This window comes from Mytilus californianus, unplaced genomic scaffold, assembly GCF_021869535.1.
Source record: "Mytilus californianus isolate M0D057914Y unplaced genomic scaffold, xbMytCali1.0.p SCAF_3, whole genome shotgun sequence".
In the NCBI taxonomy this organism is placed as follows: domain Eukaryota; kingdom Metazoa; phylum Mollusca; class Bivalvia; order Mytilida; family Mytilidae; genus Mytilus; species Mytilus californianus.
In genome coordinates, this window is record NW_026262679.1 from 47,354,263 (window position 1) to 47,379,369 (window position 25,107).

Below are 25,107 nucleotides of genomic sequence, written 5' to 3' on the forward strand. Positions count from 1 at the left end.
CCTATGAATACTTGTGATGGCCTTAAACCAATCACAACATAAAAATTTACCCAAAGTGCAAGAAATACTTATCACCCCTATGTATATATCTAACACCAAACTCTCAATATATATATATCACCACACTCTATATATCTATCTACATATATAAATCTTACACCACACTCTATATACATATATCTTTTACCACAATCTATTTACATATATTTCAGTGCACTATACATTTATCACCACTATCTATACATCTATCACCATTCTTTATACATATATAACCTATATATATTAAAATTCTCATTATATATTTATTACTTCACTCTAAACATATATTATAACACTCTATATATATGTCACCACACACTATATATGTATCACCACTATCTATATATCAATCACCATACTCTATTCACATATCACCATTTTGTATACACCTATCACCAGACTCTATATATGTATCACCACTATTCATATATCTATCACCACATACTATATATCTATTACCACACTCTATATATATATCACCACACTCTATATATATATCACCACATTCTATAAATCTATCACCATACTCTATATATCTATCACCTCACTTTATTTATCTATCAGTACACTCTATATATCTATCATTACACTCTATATCTATCACCACACTCTTTATATCTATCACCACACTCTTTATATCTATCACCACACTCTATATATCTATCACCACAATCTATATATATATATCACCACACTCATTATATATCTATCACCATACTCTATATGTCTATCACCTCACTCTATATATCTATCACCATACTCTATATATCTATCACACTACTCTATATATCTATCACTATACTCTATATATCTATCACCACACTCTTTATATCTATCACCACACTCTTTATATCTATCACCACACACTATATATCTATCACCACAATCTATATACATATATCACCACACTCATTATATATCTATCACCATACTTTATATATCTATCACCTCACTCCATATATATATCACCACACTCTGTATATCTATTACCACACTATATATCTATCACTACACTCTATGTCTATCTCCACACTTTATATATCTATCACCACTCTATATATCTATCACCATACTCTATATATGTATCACCACACTCTATATATTTATCACCTCACACTATATATCTATCATCACACTCTATATATCTATCACCATACTCTATATATCTATCACCACAATCTATATATCTATCACCACACTCTATATATATCTATCATTACACTCTATATATCTATCACTACACTCTATATATCTATCATCACATTCATTACAATATCAACACACTGTGTATATGTATAACCACACTCAATTATATATCTATACCCACACTTTATCTTTCACATCAATATATATATATATTTCACTGAAGTTACAATGGAGGATTGCTAAAACTCCAATAATGGTACTTTGACATTATTAAATATACAAGAAACCATAAATTATAATCATTTTGCAGTTGTGGATTATGTTTGAAAAAAATATATATATATATATATTATTTTTCAGTATCGGAATGTCCAAGAATAAATGGTCAAAAATAGATAGTTTGGTACGTATGTTTATGTTGAGTAATGAAATTTAAATACCAAATGTATACGTATAAAAAAGAAAATATGGTTTGATTGCCGATAAGACAACTCTCCACTAGAGACCAAAATGACACAAAAATTAGCAGCTATAGGTCAATACAGAGTATAGTTCATAATTATTTTAAAGGATCCCTTCCTTATGACACACTTTTGATATTTATAGTAACTTATAAGGTAGATAAGCATCAAAAGTTAGTCTAGTTACCTAATGACAGCAGTATTTTGTAACTGTAAACCAGCGATTGCTTTCATTACATTTCATTCTTTTTAATTTATTGAAACATTATTGTATATAATTCCCAAACTTGTTATTATACACATTGATGTTAAAAACTATGGTTCTTTATATTTTATACTTTTATTTCGATTCAAATAGTCCATGTTCAATGAAATATACAGTAATAATTTAAGTAATGGAAGATTGCAAGTATCAGCTACACGTGTACACATTCATAGATTAATGGTTTTGAAATTGTGGTTTTATTAATCATGTTACTGTTTTAAACAAACTAGAAATATATTTTAATTTTACTTCTGAATTTAATGCCCTTTTAAAAAATGTTTTGAAATATTTTTAAAGGTGCAGACTTGGGTGGAAGATGAAGATCCAAATTTGTTGGTGGTTTATCTTCCAAAGAGTAGGAATAGTAGGCAGCAGGTGATATGTAAAGGTAAATGAGCTATTTATAAATATGGAAAGATGAAGTTATATTCCTTTTTTACTGGATTTTCAATAGAAAAATCAGTTTTTTTGTTTTTGGATGTACGGCAGGAGGGAAGGCTGGCCAGTGGCTGCCAATCAGTTTTCATTCATTAACATGAAAAAGCATTTCAGAAATCTTTTCAAATTTACATCTGTTGTTTCGTGTGAGTGAATGAAGGTCAAGTTCAATTTTCACAATTTTAGGTGTTCTTGTTTTTCAGTTTTACACCTTTCGGTAGCAAATTTATTTTTATTACATATATATGAATTTGAGTTATTTCCCTTTGAACAGAAACCAATTATGAATATTTCTTTGTCATTTGGTCTCATGTAAAAAAAAAAATCAATTTTAGTCCTGTCTTAAAATTGGTCCTCATTTAGGTCCAAAGGGTCAAAAATACAACTTTTCTTTAATTTAAAAAGAATTGGTGTTCTTTAATATGCTGAATGTAAGTGGTATTTAAATTTTTTATTGTAATTTGAAAATAGATATAACATTATATATTATTCCACTGTTTATACATATTGATAGTTTAATCAATATTTGATTGGTTGAGACTATCCCACGTGTCATTGAACAAATCTTCATATTCCCTTCTCAGGATCATATTCACCTCTGAAATGTTGGGATTACATAGTACGACGTTAAGCACGGTTAATGTACATAACGTTTTGAACTTCTTATTCTTCTTAAAATAGTGATAGCAAAAATCAATGTCATGTTCAAGTTTATTTCAGACGATAAGACACGAAGACTAATAATGAACTTTTGATCCGTACTGTTTATCAATTTGTATGTCATGTTAAGTTTAACTTATAAAAATAGGATAAGAAAAAAAAATTAGGCAAAATAATAATTAATGTATTGATAGTAAACAAAGCATAAACAGTGGAATAAAACATTCATTTCCCTTTGCCTCGGAAGAGATGAAGATTTGTTCACCCTTGAAAAATCATATTTCCCTTGGGCAGAGCCCTCGTGAAACATGAATATTCTTGGTTGAACAAATCATATCTCCCTCAGGCATGGGAAATAAATGTTTATAATTTTAGAGAACTATTTTTTAGTGGTTAAATCATAATTAATTTTATAGAACTATTTTTGCTGTTTATATCACTGGTTCATGGAAATATCTTTGAGTTGTTTCCTTTTCAACAGAAATGGTAAAATTAATATTTATATGGCTTTTATAATTTAATGATGATTGTCTCTGTTCAATTTATTTTAATCATTACTTTAGTTGTAAAAATGTTCTTATAGCTATTCCTTTTAAGTCATTTGTGTTATGAATGTAGATGTTACACTTGTTACATAGTATTTTATTTTTGTTGTTTGTGTTATTTTATATTTTTTACTTGATCCTTTTTGGTGGGTCAATAGGTTTTCTTACACTTGTGTAAAGGGCTTTTGTGGTAATGTTTTTTCAAAGGAGAAGGGGCAATTTTTTTTTCAAAGATGCCGGGGCAATAAGGGTCTTATTTGGGTGAAATAAAAGTGTAAATTGAAAGGTTTGCATACATATTCAAAAATTTGTCATAACTACACTAAGTTACAAGGTGTTCATAAAATATAGATCTTACATTGAACAAGCTACAATAGGAACTTCCCATGACAAAATGGGTGTGTGTCTGTCAGTGCTGATGACAGTTAGCACAGAAAAGTGTCCATTAAGTACAAAATGTATCAGAAACAATTTATAACAACAACAAAAAAATGTGTACAGATACGTCAGATAGCAAAACCTGAAATAAAATGATATTTTGATCTGGCCTATTATTTAAATGTGTTCAATTGATATAAAGAAAAATTGTGTTTTGAAACATTTCTTTTGGCAGTCTGTAATTGTAATATATGTTTTAAATAGCTACAGTGTAACCATAATGGTTGCTCTCAAAACAACATTTAATATGAGCATTTTCTTTTTGAAAAATTTAAATTGAATGGTATTAATGGAAACAAAAGTTTTAAACAATGAATTTAACAGGAAATATATTGAAAATATTCCAGGATCTCTGAGGTTGATGGATGTCATAACCCCGGACTTTATTGACAAATTCACAGAAACAGCGTACAGAAAGGCACCATATGTGCCAACAATAAGAGAAGGTATACACCATCTAGTATTAGATTTATTTTGATAGATAAGAACTTTTTAAAAAAGAAATAGAAAATAAGGGCAAATGTCATTTCCTAATGTGCATTGTTAACAAACTTGAAAGAATCAATTACACAGTTGGGTTTTATTTTGTCATTACACTTGTTGATATAGTAATAAACAAAGTACTGAAGTACTGAACATGAGATGACCACAAGTTCTGGTGGATGGTTACAGGCACTTGTCTGAGAGAAAAAAATCATACCTCTATACCTGAAAATTCGGTTCAGGTACATAGATATGTTTTTATTTTTCTGACATGAGTTCATGTGTGGATGATGAATAAATGACAGTGAATTCAACCTCACGGTAATAATTATTATATTGTAGTGATATAATTTTTTGTTATCAGTAGAATCTGGTTTGTTGCTAAACATCATAAAAATATTTGAATCAGATTTATATATATATTTAGCAGAACGATTCGTCTGCATGCCTTAACATGAATTTTCGATATTCATGATTTGTTACTGATTAATATATTTCTCATGACAAAACATTTTCATATCAATAATCTATGTTCTTAAAAAATATTTTTAAAAATATTTATTGATGAAATTATTTTTAACTAGGCATGAAATGTTATTTTGCAGTCGATAATGCCCTGGTATTCATATGATTTACACAAAGTGATTGGTGCTTAAAAACCCAAGGGCTGTGTGCAGATATTCTGCACCTGAATACCATGGAATATCCTCTAGTGTAACAGTTCATAGACAAAAAATTTAAAACTTGCCATAATTTCGAGAGACATAGATGTCAGTATATGGTTTATTTCATATTATAATTGTATATTAAATACTTACAGATCCCTAAGGCTTATAAGTCTTTTGCAATTGATTAAAATGTTAAGTATTCTGTTTTCTTAATGATGTCTTCTTTTATATTTCGATAAGTCTTACCAGCTATCACCAAAGATGTTGTTCAGACAAACACCACTGTCAAAAGACATCTTTTATCGGATATCACTCAAAAATACAGTAAGTATATTAGTATGGGCATATGAAATTTATTATAAATGCATTCACTTTATGGTTTTAATCTGATATGATCCAAAACAATTTTTAGAAAGTACAAAGCATTTCATTGATTGATGTACAGTATATAAAATAAAGTTCTATTAATAATGAAGCTTATAATGGGTTGATTTTAAAAGATTGCATGTTTTTTTCTAAATGAGTCCATCCCTCTTTTAAAAGTGAAGTTATAACTTAAGATATTACATGTAGTTCCTGAAGTATAGTGTTTTCCTATCTGACAAAAACAAGTAAGATATTTTGTCCATATATTGTGTGACTATGCATCCTGGTCATAAATTTGTCTGAAATCCAGTGGATTTTACCACATTTTGCCAAATTTTCTTTATTTTGAACTATTTTGGATGTAAAAATCAACGCTTATGAATTAAACTTTTACAAAAATAGTTCTATTTAACTTTTTCACATGTCTATAAGTCATCTTAAAATATTTTTTATCTTGTAACATTGAACTTTATAAAAGGGGCCAAATATGGTCCTTAGCATTTTTTGAACTGTAACATTTGTCATATTTCTCATTCATAAAAAGAAGACTAGCTCCACGTGATTGATACAGCTTTCATAGTTACTTTATCTTTGATTTCTACAATTGCAAAAAATAAATCAATAAATTCCAACATTATTTTGAAAAGATTGTTCACCTATATATATACTCTTTAATAACAATAATGAGAGAATTCAGATTGTAATTTTATGCAGAGATGTAATCAAAATGTAATCATGAGGAGGTCAATGAAACTATCATGAAACAAACATGATTGGTGGTTATTTTAAACATGTAATTGAAAACATTAAATTTACTGTTAATCATAAATTTCTGATTACTCATTACAATTAATAACAAGACCTTTGCCACAATGTCATGTAATAATTACTTTTAAAGTACTATTGTTATTGTGTATAACCCATTTTTTTTTTTAAGTGACCAAGAAGAAGAAAATCAGTAGAGGATATTGGGGGAATGATTTAATGAAGCCAGAATTTTGGCCTGAAGATGTTCCATTTAAAAGTCCATCTACAAATAAAGGTAACTTGTTTTAATCCATAAGTTTTTCTGCATAGTTATTTAGTAGTTTTACTGTTTCAATTACATAGAAAGCACTGAAAATTTTAAAAATGAATACGAACTTTGTAAGCTGAAAATGTTTATACAGTGAACAAGAAAAAAGCCATAGATGTAATGTTTATGTACTTACATTTCAGTCGTTAAATTTAAAAAAAAAATGTTGAGTGACTTCTACAATTTTTAGATTAGATTCCTGGTATCTGCTTTGATCTTACAAGGTGTTTTACTTACAGGGAATTGGACTTTTTAATTTGAAATAAAACGGTTCAAAAGGTTTTTGTGTGTACTTTAAACCATAATTTTTTTGTCATGTTGATAACATAATCACTTATATGTCTGTGCATGTTATGGAAAAATTGACATGTATATTAGTTTCCATGATAATCACAATATGACAGTGTTCACTGTGGGCTGTTCATGATATTTGAGTTCACCAATATAGTTCAGTAAAATAATACATTTATTTGACTGTTTTTGAAAGTAATAGCGTAATTGCATCCTCAATACAAACCACTGTGTTTGACATTTCTCTTGGCAATAGTTGTTGCATTGTGAATAATAAAAATTATATTTCTTTACCTAATATATCAGTGTATATCATTGAAGGATACAATTATAAGCTAAGTTTTTATTGCAATAAGACATATTTCAAAAAATCCATGAACTATAATTTTATAATCTATAATTATGTTCAAACAGCTACTGGACAATGCAGTTTATGTGGAGAGGAGATGAATAAGGTTCTGCTACATTATGTGTCATGGAAGAATGCTTTGGTAAATTTTCAACATTTATTCTAATAACACATTTTCAATACATACTTCAATGTTATTGGAATAAGGTGTGAGTTTTGATTTATATATAGATGTTGTATTATAACTTGAAATCATATTATTTATTTTTTAAACTCCTTCTTGTAAGGGATCATATTTTGGGAAGACATGTATGAAACCTTATTGTTTTTTGAATTATTGTATTTTTTAAAAGACACCCATACAGTCTTAAAAAGTTACTAGGTGGCTATTATGCTTTTATGCTATTAAGTGGAAAATTCTGGAAGGGAAACAATCTAAGAAAATAAATATATAACAGTGTTATCTAAATATATCAACAGCAATAATTTAACAACAAATTTTGAAATAAATAGTGTTTGATAAAATGAGGAAAAGAAATGCATTTTCTAATTATTTAAAAGATATAACTGATATGTGACTTATCTATTAAATGGCTGTATTACTTTACTTCCAGCAACCATCCAATGACAACAGTCCTTCAACAAATGACAATGTACAGGTAACAAATTTGATGTATTAAATCTAAATCAAAATAATTTAATTTTGGATGTCTTCTGATTGGCTGACAGTGTTTTGTTTATCAGCTCATAGACATAATTTTGTCATGTGACCGTGACGTCAACACTGTTTTTTCTTGATTTACTGCGGCTTAGAATTAAATAATAAGGAATGCATGACTGTAATATTTTTTCTGTCTATTTGAAATAACATCAAAAATGTGGTTCACACTTTCAAATAACCCATTACACCGGTTATTCAGTGTGCACCAAATTTTTTATGTTATTTTGAGTAGACAGAAAAAATATTATAGTCATTCATTAACTGATATTTAACATGTATGGTCCTTTTATACGTTATATGTTGAAATGCATTTTCCAATTATTTAAAATATATTACTGATATGTGACTTATCTATTAAATGGCTATATTACTTTACTTCCAGCAACCATCCAATGACAACAGTCCTTCAACAAATGACAATGTACAGGTAACAAATTTGATGTATTAAATCTAAATCAAACAAATATTTTACATATGGTCCTTTTATATGGTAAATGGTGGAATACCAGAATTATACTGATTTACAAAAAAGGTTCTGCTGATCATTTAATATGTATACATCTACATGGGCGTATTGCATTTCCGCTAATTTTTCAAAGTTCCAATACTACGTTTCTGGAAACTTAAAGTATACGTATCCAGAAATTGTATTTATTACTTTTCCGGAAATTTACCTGGTAGTAAATTATTAATACTTGAATATATGTTAGATAAATTATTTATTTCATATTTTTATGCAAAAAAGGTTCTGATCTTATATCTACAATATACTAGATATGAAAAAAATGAAAGTTTCACCTTAGTGAAAGATGATGATGTTGGAATTGTTATATTTTTATGTTTCACCAACTTGAAATGTCTATGATCGTATATGCAATGAAATAACTAATATTTTCATAGATGGCACAGTTAATTATTCAATACATGGGTGTAAAATGGTAACTACATTCCTCTTGTGTTTGCGCTACTTCCACTTTTATCAAAATGTGGGATCTGCTTATTGATGTGTGCACTTCCCGAAGATTAACTCTCCAGTCCGAGGTAGATCATATTGACTTTGAATATGCAATGCATACTGCTGTTACAAAAATTTCATGCTGCTACAATCAGTTGTTGCAGGTTTCATTTAGGACAAAGTTCAAGGTACTCCTTTAACTGGCCACCCGCTGATTGATTCTTCGACACAAACGAAGTTTGTGTAGATAAGATTGAAACAACAGCAGGGGTCCAGATAAGGTACTCCTTACTTATTTCCTCGAAAAAGTAATAATTTATTTATTCCGGAATCGTTACTATTTTCTTGGAAAAGTGAGGTATTTATTTCCGGAAACGTAGACTTTTTTGGCGGAAATGTCATCTTTTTTTCCCGGAAAAGTCATGCCAATTTGAGGAAACGTAAAACGCCGATCTACATAATTGAAAGTGCCAAACTTATTTATTACATCTTTGTATTGGATAGTATTACTTTTATATACTGTATTCTTGTTGGGTTGATTTAGTGACTGCTTACTTTATGGTGTGTACTTTCCTACCATTTAGGACCATGTTACTTTCAAGATTTTTGTTTCTTGTCACAATTGATTTCCATGCAGGACTTTATTATATACCAAACATTTAATTTGAAGTGTATTTACTTGAGAAAAGAACTGTTTTCCCAACAAGTCCACTGTTTTCAAATTTCATTCCCATGATCTTAAGTGATACAGGTCAGCTGTCATTATTTAGATCTGTGTTAAAATTTGTGTTATTGAAGAAATGTTTACTTTTTTGGTTGACATGGCCCAAGACCAGTGTAAACTATTGTTATCCTATGTTGTCTGTCCATAAAATTTTATACTTTTACAATTATGTATTAACTCTTTACTGTAACACTTTCAGCAACAGGACCATGCCAATGAAAGTTTATGTGACTTTTTGATAGATGGTAATATAGAGGTAAATATACTTTTACTACAAACCTGACCACAAACAAATTAAGCATGGCAGAGGATATACACAATATGTTGACATATATACAGTCCACGGCTGGATGTGTGATGAGTATATAGTGTGTGATGATGTGTAAATAAGTGTAATTGATTCAGACCATATGAGTATTTTGACAATATAAATTTCATCTGTTCTTCTGGAAATATACCTGTATGCGCATTATATAAATGCTCTTTTCAGTATTAAGACCATACATATATTTCAAAACAGTATATGATATCAGATTTCTAACAGTCATGTAATTATAAAGTTTAAACACATTAAATTGAAACATGTATTTAAATGTGTTTCATATGGGAACACAACATTCTGGATTGATCATTCATTTAACTGTTATTATTTGATTATATAAAGAAGATTTGTTGGCTTGTACACTTATTAATTATCTTTGGGCAAAATAAATGACCACTTCAGAAGGATAACACACTATGGTAGATACCTATAAATGTTTTAACAATATATACATTTTAGGTGTTACAGTGTGAGGTGGACCAAGGACCAACCATGTACACAGCAGTACCTGTATCAAGTAAATCATTAATAGCTAAATTTTACACTTTTAATAAAGCGATCATTTATAAAATTGTATTAACACTTTCCACATTAGCAGAAAATTTTTACTTATGTAGTTGTGGCCATTTTCAGTTTTCTGGCTGACAATTGCGCCAATTTAAAACATTTTGATCTTTCATGTTCACCAATTTGATTCTTTCATTAGTGCTGATTCCATACTTGCTCCTATTTGCATTTGCATTTTACATGTGATAGTAAATAACCTTACGGGTACTATACGTAAACGGTATATTGGTAAAATCTGGATATAAATGGTCTTCATATCTGTTTAAGTTAACTTTGGTACATATTAATTATTCCGTAACTTGGTTATGACAAGATGCACATGATGCACATGGAAATTAAGGAGGAGAGGAGTCAATTTTTTACATATCACCAGGTCAGTATCCTGAAACATAAGCAACATGACGGGTGCCACATGTGGAGCAAGATATGCTTACCCTTCCGGAGCACCTGAGATCACCCCCAGTTTTTGGTGGGGTTCGTATTGCTTAGTCTTTAGTTTTCTATGTTGTGTCATCTGTACTATTATTTGTCTGTTTGTCTTTTTATTTTTGGCCATGTTGTTGTCAGTTTGTTTTCGATCTATGAGTTTGACTGTTCCTCTGGTATCTTTCGTCCCTCTTTTCTGAAACATAATAACATAGTTTACGAATATACAATCAAGACATGTACAGCCAGAGTCACAACAGAGTTTTTATTTGTTTCTGTGTTTCTTTTTTGTTTGTAATTTATCTGTAAATACAATTTAGGTCAACCACAGACACAAACAGAAGTAAGGTGGAAAATCACACCGAACACACGGTTCAGTTATGACAATGAGGTACACGGTGAGTGTCTTCATGTACATTTTAAATTTTTTATTACCATATATAATTCAAATGTGAAACATCAAAGTTTCAAGCTGCTTTATCTTCATACAAGCTAAGTTATCACTTTATCACAATAACCACACGGAATGAATGCAATAAGATATGGAGCATCTCCAGTGCAGCCACTTTCTGTTAAGACATTATAATTAGTTTGAAATTTAACACAATTATAGTGTACTAGGAACAATTTGGTCAAAATTTTACTTAATTCAACATGTTTATTGAATGAGAAAATTTAGATAAGCATGAAATAGTTCAGAAGAAATCTAGAAATTGTCAAAGTTAGTGTTTGAAAAAAATTCAACATTTTAGTTTTAATGATATTTTTACGTAGTTCTGTTTTTCATAATGCAGAAAACAATGAAGATATTTAATTTGTATGTCCATTTCAAATGCTGTACCATGTGTTGTTTATTCAAAAGTATATTTAAAAAAACAAAAATTGAAGTCATTAGATATCATGTGCATTATAAATTCTAATATTGCATGTTTGCTATAATAATGTTTCATTTACAGGCACTCATGGTCTGTACAATCTGAACAACAACTGTTGGTTGAATTCGGCACTGCAGTCCTTGAAACAAATCAAGTTTCCAGAATTAGACAGAAATAGTAAGATAATCTCCAACCCAACTACAATGGATACTTTTTTAAAATATTGAAATCATGTTATATTCATTCATATATTTATTTATTGGTTCAGAGATAGTCAGGTAATTGTTGCAATTGCACACTAATCTGCTTTAGGTCTCTTTCATTGGCATGCATGTATTAATCTGCAGACTATACAGAATATAATTACGTCATGAATTTTACAGCCTAAATTCAGGACATTTCAGTTATTGTAAATAAAATTCATAGATTAGTGACAACTTATAGTCAATATACATTTACAACCAACACATGATTTATGAGAAAGGTTCACAAAATTCATATTCATCATCAGATATGTCATTCCCTGCATTGTTGTTAATTGCCCAGAAATGTATCTTGGAAAATTTGGATAGATACATTTCATCCTTAATTTGAGATAACATACTTGGCAAATTGAAAATGATAACAAAGAGAGGATGCATAGATTTTTGTAAATGTCCTCTGAATTAACTGTCTGCATAGATATGAGAAAATAGAAATCAATTCACAGTGTTTTTTTTTTCTACATTGTCATTGACCAAATATCATTTCTCCAAATGAACATGCATTTCTTATCGCATAATGTAATATATCATGCTTGATTTAAGGTTTGGATGAAGATAGCACCATTACCAAAGTAATGAAATTGATTGTTGAGTTGCAGCAACCTGTCCCAACAAAAGTAAATCACTCTGTTGAGCATATCCTGGTAAATACTATGTATTTTAGTGATCTGATCCTGTTTTACTTAATAAGAGTAACATATGATTCCTGAATTAACAAAAAATCATCTCAAAATTACAAGTTAAACTGAGGATAATATATAGCAACATGATGGTCAATTTTATTCCTTTTTGGCTAAAATAACACGCTTTTTAAAAGATTTTTTATACATTTAACATTCACACCTTTTTTGTTTCAAAGGAAAAATTAACAAGGATTTTATATGATTTTCCCCAAAAAGATGACATTTTGAACTGCATGTAATCATATGGAAAGAAAAAATGGGATTAGTGGGCCAAAAAAAATCAATGGCACTACATAGATAAAACTAGAGGATCCTTAATATCTGACAAAAATTCAAATAATGAGCATCATTAAACATAAAGGGTAAAAAACTGATAACTTGAAGTACCTGTTCTTATTTTAAGTTTTTTGGGTTGTCTTTCTTTGTTACTTGCATTTACATCCAAAATTGTGATAACACTTCGTACAATGTATGAAAAAGTGAAATTTTGATCAGCAATCTTCTTTGTATTTAATACTTACTGTTTCTTTTATGCTTTCTGGATGATAAGTATGTACACCTATAGGCACACATTGAAGAAGAATGTTTATCATAATGGTCTCCCCAGGGGTATAATCATAGGTCACTTCAGGGATAAATCTATAAGAAGACCATATTTAACTTAGGTTCTTTGAAGATTTCTGTTACTTCAGAATATTAGGACAGTAACCAAATTTATTGGATAACTTCATACTGTTTAAATATCATATTTTTGAATTTGAGGATCGTTCTATTAATATTATCTCCATACAATTACATATATGAGATCATTCGACATTGTAAACTACCCAATTTAGAAATCATTTTAATGTATGGTGCTTCTTTGTCCCATGGACAGGTTCATTTTTTAAAGCCAATTTCTCCCTTTACCTTATCTGAATGAATAATTTATATCTCAGAATTGAAACTGCTTTCTAACTTTCTTTGATTGATCAAATAATGCATTGCAACTTCAATTATGATTTAAAAATTACAGGATTCACTTCATTTTGATGATGCCTTTGGAGACACAGACAAAGGTATGCAGCAGGATCCCTGCAACTTCTTGGAAACTGTTCTTCAGAAGCTAATGAGAAAGGGTTTATTTCAACTGCTTCAAATTAAGAATACACTGAAATGTAGACAGTGTGAAGTGGTATGAACTTCTTATCTTATCATTTCAAATTTACATTCGCATACTTTGTTAATAATAACCATTATTGCAAAAATAGATATTATATACTTCTTTGATATTTTTGCTGTGTTTGTGAAATTATACCAAAGCTTAAATCAAAGACAATAACCTCACAAGACTTAGTTTAGTAATGCATATTTACTGTGGTTTTAAAGTTAAGTTACAGACCAAAAAATGTTGAATGAAGGATATGTTCTGGATATGGCGTGCGGTGAAAAAATAAAAATAAACTGAAATTTCTGTCAGACTTTAATATATATGTTAAAATTCCATACAAAGCATGAAATTTGTTTAAGAAGAATTGATTGTTTGTTGCAGGAACGTACTGGATCCAAGGAACCACTACCGATACTTTTTGTGGATGCCTGCCGAAATGAAACACTACAGGATTCTGTTGATCGCTTCTTCCATGAAGAAATAATGGAAGGCAGTGAATCTGTGTAAGATATTTAACTTATTCATCATGTTAAAAATACCAGAATACTGTTCTTTTTTCTTTTTCATTATGGTTCCTTATGACCAGAGGGTTAATCTATAATTATATTTGGAAAGTCTAAGGTCAAGGTCACACATTCACTTCAATGAATAAACTTATAGACATATATAATATATGGAATATTATACAATAACAACCCTCTGAAGGGGTTATTTTATAAGCCTTCATGCAGTTATTTTACAAAGAGAAAAAATCTTTTGTAGATTTGTAATTTAGTCATTTCATCTGTCTTTGTTGGACCAACAACTGTTTTTTAAAAAAATGGCACATCGGACATTTAAATAACTTTTTATTTCACATCATCTTTCGACCTTCACACTATATATATATAATCAATCAATATCATTGCAATTGCATTCTTTTTTTTCTTTATTTTACACTGCATACATACATGAAACTGAATCTATTTTGTTATTTCAGCAATTCATATTTAATGCATTTCATGCTGTTGTGTAAAGTACTTCCATTAATTATTTTAAATCTCTTTACCAAGTCATGAAGGTCTCTGGTAAAGGATAGTAGCCAATTTTATAATAACATTTCCATTTCTGTTGCATTTCTGTCTGTTTTTATGCACCATTTATGGGCATTATGTTTTCTGGTCTGTGTGTCTGTTTGTTCGTCCGTCCTTTCATTAGTCTGTTCATTCGTCTGTTCATTCGTCTGTTCGTTCGTATGTCTGTCCAGCTTCAGGTTACAGTTTTTGGTCAATGTAGTTTTTGATGAAGTTGAAGTCCAATCAACTTGAAACTTAGTACACATGTTCCCTATGATAATTTCTAATTTAAATGCCAAATTAAAGTATTTACACAATTTTCCTGGTCTACTGAACATAGGAAATGATAGTATCGAATGGGGCACACGTGTACTAGGGACACATTCTTGTTCAATTTATGTTTCTATATATTAGGAATTGTAGACATTGCAAGCAGGCAACACAACATATAAGAACATCAATGGTATGTGAGGAACCTTCGACCTTAGTGTTGCAAATCAAAAGGTTCAACCCGATTACTTATCAAAAGTCCATGATACCAGTTAAACCTTCAAGGTGAGCATTACTTTAATACAAACATGCTGTAAAATAGCCTTCTTTCAGCCTGATGGGTCTTTAAAATATATACCATTTTTAACAGTATTATTATTTTTGCATGAAATGAAAATGCTCTTTAAGGGAATTTTTTGACATGTATAACAATTTCATGCTTCTCAAAGAAGTGCCCACACAAGAGAGTATCCAAAATTATATTTCATAGACGTATGCATATAAGCATGAAGTGTTTTTCTCAATATTATTTGTTCTGTTTTAGTGTGTTCTCATACTAAGATATATGGTACATCTAATATTCAACATACAGCACTTTTATATAAAAATAATTAGACACCTAATTTCCTTTTTACATTGGATGACCGTGAGGGCATTCCGTTGTATTGCTGTCACCTAGATTTCCATTACGTAACTTTCGTGTTGGGATTGTAACTGATCTATAAAAATGATTAATACGCAGACATTATTGAGTGCAAAATAACATTCCTTATCACTTGTTATAATTTCATTTTTTCAATGGATATTCCTAAAAATAATTTATTTAAAACATAAATTAATAATATGAAAATGTTTTGTTATTATAAATATATATATATATAAGTAAAAATTCTTTAATATCTATGCACAGGTACAGAAAATGTGGGTCAACACATGCGGGAGGATATCTCTAGAACGTTTGTAATCTCCCATGCCGCATTATCTGTACTCACGCTCTCTCAAGGACCGATAACTCTGCATGGGAGATTGAAAGTTTGGCAGGAAAATATGAATGCCTACTCAAATACAATCTAGTAGAAAAATCAAATTATTACAGATGAGTGTTCACCATGCACTTACACTGCACTATTATCAATATAGTAGAATAGAATAATATACAAATGGCAGAAAATTATATATACATGTAAATGTAATATACAAATATTAATATGATATATAACAACCAACCAGAGTATACTCATTTGTATCAAAACAATATAATAGTTATAACGATGAGGTTGAATTTCCTGTCATTTATTTATCATCCACGCACAAACTTGTCTCAGAAAAAAAAATATAACTGTACATTAACCTCACTGTCGGGTATAGAGATGTCATTTTTTTTCTGAGACAAGTGCTTGTGACCATCCACAACAACTTGCAGTCATCCGATGTTCAGTACCTCAGTACATTGATTCATTTTGACTTTTAACATTTCAGACAAATAATATTCCCAGTCCACACCAGCAATTATTGGGAATTAAGTGCTGTTATCGTAAGTACTATTAAATAATAATACAAAAACAATTAATCCAAAATCCAGGGCTCAATATTTTAAAGTTCTAAATAATATCTGGTATGAGTCTGTTCTTAACGATTTATTGTTCATACTATAAAAGAATCACTACTAACAACATACTGTTCTTGGAGAGTTTAATGTTATTGTTCCCCGCAAACGCTTTTGTGATAGACATAGAAATACTTGGCTCTCATATTTGCGTCTGTTTTTGAAAAGAGTTGTGCCTAATAGAAAAAAAAATTTATGGAAAAATGACCTCATTAGGGATTTCATGGGTACAATTCTTGCAAGATTTTTATAAAAATTATACTATAGGTTAATATCAGCAATATCTCATAAGGGTTGAGTAATTGTGGCCGATCAACTTCTTTAAAAAGAGTTATACCCTTTGGAAAAATTTATTATAACAGAAATCGCATAGAGTTTACTCTGAACCCTTTATTTCTCTAAGATATTGATGAATTGTTTTAAAAATCCAAAAATGTGCTTTATTTATTTACTTAATGATGTTGTTAGGACATAATTGCTATTAAAGAACATTTGCACTTAATTTTTTATACCTACCTCACTTTGTGAGTTACATATGTCAAGGTACATTTTTTTAAATGCTTATTCCAGGTCCATACAGGAACTTCCGTCTCATGTGGGCATTGTATGTTTGAAATTTGTTCTGTTGGATTTACTGATCTGTTACATTTTGTTATTGTTTTTTTATATTTATATATTTATTTTCATTTTTATTTCCTTCATATCTTATGTGTATGCTGCAATCGGCTAATTAACATCCACAAATCAATTAATTTTTATTCATAATCCCAGGTGTTTATGTAACAGTGGTTTGATTCCACCAGTGTACTTTATCAGCAGGTAAGGTATGGAAAATGCGTTACAAATAATTGCGTTCTTATATCCCGGTGAAAACAGTGGGATCTTATTATAAACAGAAATTTTCTATCCTAAGTTTTTACACCAATTTTAATTATAAATCCTGTCTTTCTTACCCATGACTTAAAATTTAAAGCATTGCAGCATAAACCAAATGTGTTAGTCAATTTCATAAAACATGCAGCATTTTGGTGTCTATTTTAACAAAGCAAAAAGTGAAGACTTTCAAATATCATTGGATTCAAAGCTATTGTAAATTTCATTCTTCGTATCATGTACACATATGATCATTTTTTATTTTACAACAGCTTGGACTTTTTCACATTTAAACTACAGTATTTATCAGTACAGTTTTATCAAAATGAAATTCTATCTACATTTTTCATCAAAAACAGCTACCCAGCAATGACATTGTGCTTAGAATTCATGAAACATATAAAATGATGCTGTATGATTAAATGATAAGTGATGACATTCTATGTACATATTGTTTCAGTTTTCAACACTTTTATCTGTTTAATATTATACTGTCCATGTAACTTTGGGAGTGAATCATCGGAAATAGTGTTCAATTTGCAAAGTAATGTTTAATACACCAATCAATTTTCTTTTCAAATTGTGGCTTCATTGTTTAAGACAATACAGAATATTATTTTCAAACCTTTTCACAAACTTTTTTGTTTTTCCTTTGTTTTGGGGACATGTGGCCAAATTAACATTACAGTCAAGTGTTACATACCATTTTATTTTCATTATACATACAACCATTTTATCCTTTAAAAATTAACCTGAATATATGTTTTTTTTACGTATCATATTTATGAACTATGTGGTTTCACTTTCAGATGTCACCTATACCTTGGATGGCGATAAAATGCTTTTGTATGATGACTTACTTGTTTTAGAAAAGAGTGCCGAGATGACATTGAGCAGCAGATTTTTGCAAGTAAGAAATCAAAATTGTCATTAATACCACTCTTATATTGTTACCAGATATGGGCATATCATTGGAAAATAATGATTAAGTGTAAAATTGAGAATGGAAATAGGGAATATATAAAAGACACAACAACCTGACCAAAGAGCAGACAACATCTGCAGTTGACTCCAGTGGGTCTTCAATGCAGCAAGAAAATGTTGCACCCGGAGTCTATATATTTTCCTAAATTCATTGAATATGAAACTGATCCAACCACCAAATATTGTGTTATACAAAATTTCTCAACTGTGGACAGTAAAATTTCAAATAATTAAAAGCCTCTGCACACGTAGGATTTGCTACTTCAATATTAATCTGCCTAGAGTGGAAAAATAGTGTATTCACTCGATGCAGTGATAGATTTGATATATATTTCATTACATCATCTCATCAGTACCAACAACTTGACATCAGTAAGACTACAGACAATTTCAGTTCCACTGTATTGTTATGATTAGATGTGCTAGAAATTCTCCAGTTTTATTGATTTGCATCACAACTATTTTCATGCAATTAGTTATGAAACTTTGTAATTCCAGATGAATGGTTACATTTACTTCTATCAGCAAAAGAATAATTTGTGAAGTTCAAAATGATGTACGGTAAGTAGAGAAAAAAATCATTGATATCAGTCAACAGATCATTAATAGATCGGAAAAAAGGCATATATATATATATATATATATCTATCACCACACTCTATATATCTATCACCATACTCTTTATATCTATCACCACAATCTATATATCTATCACAACACTATATATATCCATCACTTCACTATATATATCTATCATCACACTCTATATATCTATCATCTCACTCTATATATTTATCACCTCACTCTATATATCTATCACCACACTCTATATATCTATCACCATACTCTATATATCTATCACCACACTCTATATATCTATCATCATACTCTATATATCTATCACCACACTCTATATATCTATCACCATACTTTATATATATCTATCACCACAATCTATATATATATCACAATACTTTATATATCTATCATTACACTCTATATATCTATCACCACACTCTATATCTATCACCACACTCTATATATCTATCATCACACTCTATATATCTATCATCTCACTCTATATATCTATCACCACAATATCATCACACTTATTATATATCTATCACCATACTCTATATATCTATCACCTCACTATATATATCTATCACCACACTGTATATATCTATCACCACACTCTATATATCTATCACCATACTCTATATATCCATTACCACACTCTATATATCTATCACCATACTCTTTATATCTATCACCACAATCTATATATCTATCATCTCACTCTATATATCTATCATCACACTCTATATATCTATCATCTCACTCTATATATCTATCACCATACTCTATATATCTATCACCTCACTATATATATCTATCACCACACTCTATATCTATCACCACACTCTATATATCTATCATCACACTCTATATATCTATCATCTCACTCTATATATCTATCACCACAATATCATCACACTTATTATATATCTATCACCATACTCTATATATCTATCACCTCACTATATATATCTATCACCATACTCTTTATATCTATCACCACAATCTATATATCTATCATCTCACTCTATATATCTATCATCACACTCTATATATCTATCACCACAATATCATCACACTTATTATATATCTATCACCATACTCTATATATCTATCACCTCACTATATATATCTATCACCACACTGTATATATCTATCACCACACTCTATATATCTATCACCATACTCTATATATCCATTACCACACTCTATATATCTATCACCATACTCTTTATATCTATCACCACAATCTATATATCTATCATCTCACTCTATATATCTATCATCACACTCTATATATCTATCATCTCACTCTATATATCTATCACCATACTCTATATATCTTTCACCTCACTATATATATCTATCACCACACTGTATATATCTATCACCACACTCTATATATCTATCACCATACTCTATATATCCATTACCACACTCTATATATCTATCACCATACTCTTTATATCTATCACCACAATCTATATATCTATCATCTCACTCTATATATCTATCATCACACTCTATATATCTATCATCTCACTCTATATATCTATCACCATACTCTATATATCTATCACCTCACTATATATATCTATCACCACACTGTATATATCTATCACCACATTCTATATATCTATCACCATACTCTATATATCCATTACCACACTCTATATATCTATCACCATACTCTTTATATCTATCACCACAATCTATATATCTATCACAACACTATATATATCTATCACCTCACTCTATATATCTATCACCACACTCTATATATCTATCACCATACTCTATATATATCTATCACCACAATCTACATATATATCACAATACTTTATATATCTATCATTACACTCTAGATATCTATCACCACAATCTATACATCTATCACAACACTATATAAATCTATCATCATACTCTATATATATATCACCACACTCTATATATCTATCACCACACTCTATATCTATCACCACACTCTATATATCTATCATCACACTCTATATATCTATCACCACACTCTATATATCCATTACCACACTCTATATATCTATCACCATACTCTTTATTTCTATCACCATACTCTATATATCTATCACCACACTCTGTATATCTATCACCATACTCTATATATCCATTACCACACTCTATATATCTATCACCATACTCTATATATCTATCACCACAATCTATATATGTATCACCATACTCTATATATCTATCACCACACTCTATATATCTATCACCACACTTATATATCTATCACCATACTCTATATATCTATCACCACAATCTATATATATATCACAATACTTTATATATCTATCATTACACTCTATATATCTATCATCACACTCTATATATCTATCACCACACTCTATATATCTATCATCATACTCTGTTTATCTATCATCTCGGTCTATATATCTATCACCACACTCTATATATCTATCACCATACTCTATACTCTATATATCTATCACCATACTCTATATATCTATCACCACACTCTATATAACTATGACCTCACACTTTATATATATAATTATCACCACACTATATTTATAGATTATAACATGCACTTTTCCATTTTGGCCCCCGTATTATCCCGAGACTCCCATATCAGCCTGTAGCTTTAGCTGGGAGCCAATATGGGTCGAGGTATGATACTAGGGCTAATATGGAAAAGACATGTTATAATCTATTTATCACATATTTAACTTCTGCCGAAAAGAGAAGAAAAAACTCAGTAATAACAATTTAATGAAACATGACAGATAAAATCTTAAATTTTTTTATCACAAAAGTGTTATCAGCTGTTGATACGAACACAATGATGTCATGTCATTTGGAATCAGGGCACAATAACCAATATAACCTCTTTTTTTCCATTGGCAATTTTGAGGTTATTACATATGAATTCCAACGTATTTGTAACAAATTTAGAATAATTATTTCACTCTCTCTATATATATTTATATATATACAAGTCTAAATTGAAAACAATGTTCAAACCTATGATTGCATTGGATAAAAACCGCAATTTTTATATGTGTGCATATATATATATATATATATATATATATAATACATAAACACGTGAAAAATGTATACAACAACACCAATAACAAAAAAAAAAAAACAATATTATAAAACCAATTGTTCAGAAAATAATTTAAGGTCTTTCTATCCGAAACGATATATTTTGATATGGAAAATTTTCAAATTTGATTAGAAATGTCATTTTCAGTGCCAAATGATATCTTATTATATGCTGATTTTAAAAATCTTCTGTACATTTAGGTTTGAAATAAGGGAGATAATTAGTTCTTTCCAGTTTTAAAAATGTCACTTCCTGTATTAATTGATAGTAAACTTGACTCTAATTCTATAAATATATGTTCAATATATTTTTACATTATAAAAATAAGTACAAAAAATAACTAATTCTGGTTTACACAAGGTCAATTCTGGTTGTTCTTTCAAGGTCATATGGTTTGCAACTTAATGAGAACAGTTCCATAACTTTATCATGCATATATATGTTAAATTTAGGTAAAGGTCATAATCTAGAAAGTGAAGTTTACCTGTTACTTTGACCAACATTTCAAAGTCATAGTTTAAGGACCTCAAATCAAAAGACCTTATGTCTTTATTATATATTGTTAAGAAGCTATATCATCATACGGGAAAAATTTAATAAAAGAGTGGAGAAAACTCTTATTTCATCTTGACATACCCTTTCAACCAAAATGAAATCTTAATAACTTTCAGTTTATATAGGTTGTACTTTTATTTTTCAGATGTATGATACTACCCACAGTACAACACAATGAGTTTTCTACATAAAACTGGACAGTTTGATGAATTATAATTTCAACTTTGCACTTCTGTTGTGCTTTCCTTGTACCAGACATGACATATCTGTGAAACTATGAAAGAAATGTGAAGATTTTTTTGAATGACATTACTAAAATTGAAAGTCAGGTTTAAATTTTCATACAATAAGAAATAAGCGTGACTAATTTCACTAGACACATTTGTATTTAAATTTAGGAACATCCATACAATGTATATGACAAACACTAACTTCATAAGATTCACTTCAAATTTGAAACATCTCTGAATTCATGGAATATATGTACATAATTGTAAATATGCATAAATATGCAGTGTCACATTTGGTAATGTCCAAACAATTTATGTAGAAATTATTATATTGAACATTTCTGTAATTGTGTAAATAAGATGTTGTTTTTTTTTTTTTATTTTGCTGTGCAAGAACACAGTTTTACTATTAAATTGACTGACATAATAAAACATGTGTAAATATTAACAGTTTGTAGTGTTACATTACAATAAGCATATGTCATTTATCTGATTGTGCTGTTATAAGGGCCACAATCTTCAAACGGTACATTGTTGGATTTAGATCTGTTTACGTGGAGTCCATACATTTGCCAGTGTTTTTCTGTGGGGGCAAAAATGCATGCATTGACTGATAATTTTCATGCATGGTAATAACTTCATGTTTATGTTAGGAAAAATCATACAGATGTACTTTGGTAAATTTGGTTAATAGATTAGAGCTCAAAAGGGATGTTAGCTTCAAAACGTATGATTGGATTATTTTTTTTCCTAACATTATTTTCAACATTTTCAGTTATGTCTGTGTAGCAAATATCTTACCACTACACAAAAAATATCACACAGGGACTACACTCAAGTTTTTTAATATACCTTCATAACAGGAAGAGAAACAGTTTCAATCTATCGTTAACATTTTTGCTGTTGGAAGTTTCTCTATGTGTTGGAAGAAAAATATGTCTTTCAAAGGTTAAAACTCCTCTGAAGGTTCAAAAGACACATTTGGTCTGTGTAGGTATTACTTTGCTGAACATTTTGGCATACAAATTATCTGTTTTTCTATCATAGTTTCTGTTAAAAAGAGTATAAATTACTTAAAGATATTTTAACAACAGATATAAAAGGATTAATTGAAAATTTTATTCCTTAGACTTGTTGGTAGATCTTACTGTGCTACACTCTTTGGCTGTTAAAATTTATCAATATCTATAAAAGATTTCAAGATAATAATATAACCAGACGAGTGCACAGGCTGAAATGTCTTACCTCCTTTATTGATCATTCATTTTATTTTGATACTTCTAAATATAATGTTGTACTGCAAGTATCACTTTAACTGAACATGATCCAAGAAAATGAGGTGAAGTCAGATAAACCTAGTCAGAAATACATGTACACCTCACAATCATTCTTTAACATTGAGAATGGAAATGCGGATTGTATTAAAGATACAACAACCCTACCAAAGAGCCAAAAAAAGACCTAAGGCTATTAACAGGTCATCAACACAGCGAGAAACTCATGCACCTGGATGTGGGCTTCAGAGGGACTCGTAACAAAAATGTGGACTAGTTCAGTGAAATTGGACGTAATACTAAGCTCAAACATATAACTGAAGTAAAATTGAACAAGAGTGAACAGGCTGAAATGTCTCGCATTCTGTATTAACCATTGACATTATGTTTTTAGTCCTAAATATAAAGCTTTACTACAAATGTCGCATAAACTTAAATTTATCCAAGAAAATTAGGTCAAGGTCATATAAACCAAATGAGAAATACATGTACATCTTAAAATCATTCAATACACTAAATATAGTTGACTTATTGCTTATAGTATCTTAAAAATAGACTTAACCCACAAATATAAACATTGACCGATGAACCCCTGAAAATGAGGTGAAGGTCAGATGAATTATGCCAGGTAGACATGTACAGCTTACAATCCTTTTGTACAA

The 25,107-nt window shown here is 29.5% G+C and overlaps 1 protein-coding gene across 3 annotated transcripts; it reads left to right on the forward strand.

Moving 5' to 3' along the window:
* Positions 1 to 1,453: 1,453 nt before the first annotated feature.
* Positions 1,454 to 23,619, forward strand: LOC127734707 (ubiquitin carboxyl-terminal hydrolase 24-like). Of its 3 annotated transcripts, XM_052244715.1 has the most exons (20): positions 1,454 to 1,588; positions 2,209 to 2,299; positions 4,340 to 4,438; positions 5,384 to 5,467; positions 6,447 to 6,551; positions 7,290 to 7,366; positions 7,839 to 7,883; positions 8,328 to 8,372; positions 9,824 to 9,880; positions 10,406 to 10,463; positions 11,260 to 11,337; positions 11,896 to 11,991; positions 12,621 to 12,721; positions 13,776 to 13,934; positions 14,292 to 14,413; positions 15,380 to 15,520; positions 16,715 to 16,769; positions 18,524 to 18,624; positions 19,197 to 19,259; positions 23,087 to 23,619. In XM_052244715.1, exons 1-18 carry the CDS (start codon positions 1,505 to 1,507, stop codon positions 18,581 to 18,583), a joined length of 1,557 nt encoding a protein of 518 aa, XP_052100675.1. In that variant the 5' UTR covers positions 1,454 to 1,504; the 3' UTR covers positions 18,584 to 18,624; positions 19,197 to 19,259; positions 23,087 to 23,619. The 3 variants fall into 3 exon arrangements, with proteins under 3 accessions (XP_052100675.1, XP_052100676.1, XP_052100677.1); XM_052244716.1 differs by lacking the exon at positions 8,328 to 8,372; XM_052244717.1 differs by lacking the exon at positions 7,839 to 7,883.
* Positions 23,620 to 25,107: the final 1,488 nt, after the last annotated feature.

Bases quoted from the DNA above. Each gene is read 5' to 3' on its own strand.
- LOC127734707 (XM_052244715.1), top strand. From the start codon at position 1,505: ATGTTTGAAAAAAATATATATATATATATATTATTTTTCAGTATCGGA. The intron at 11,338-11,895 runs GTGAGTGTCTTC...TTTCATTTACAG, and splicing joins TTATGACAATGAGGTACACG to GCACTCATGGTCTGTACAAT. The intron at 16,770-18,523 runs GTAAGTACTATT...TTTCACTTTCAG, and splicing joins GGGAATTAAGTGCTGTTATC to ATGTCACCTATACCTTGGAT.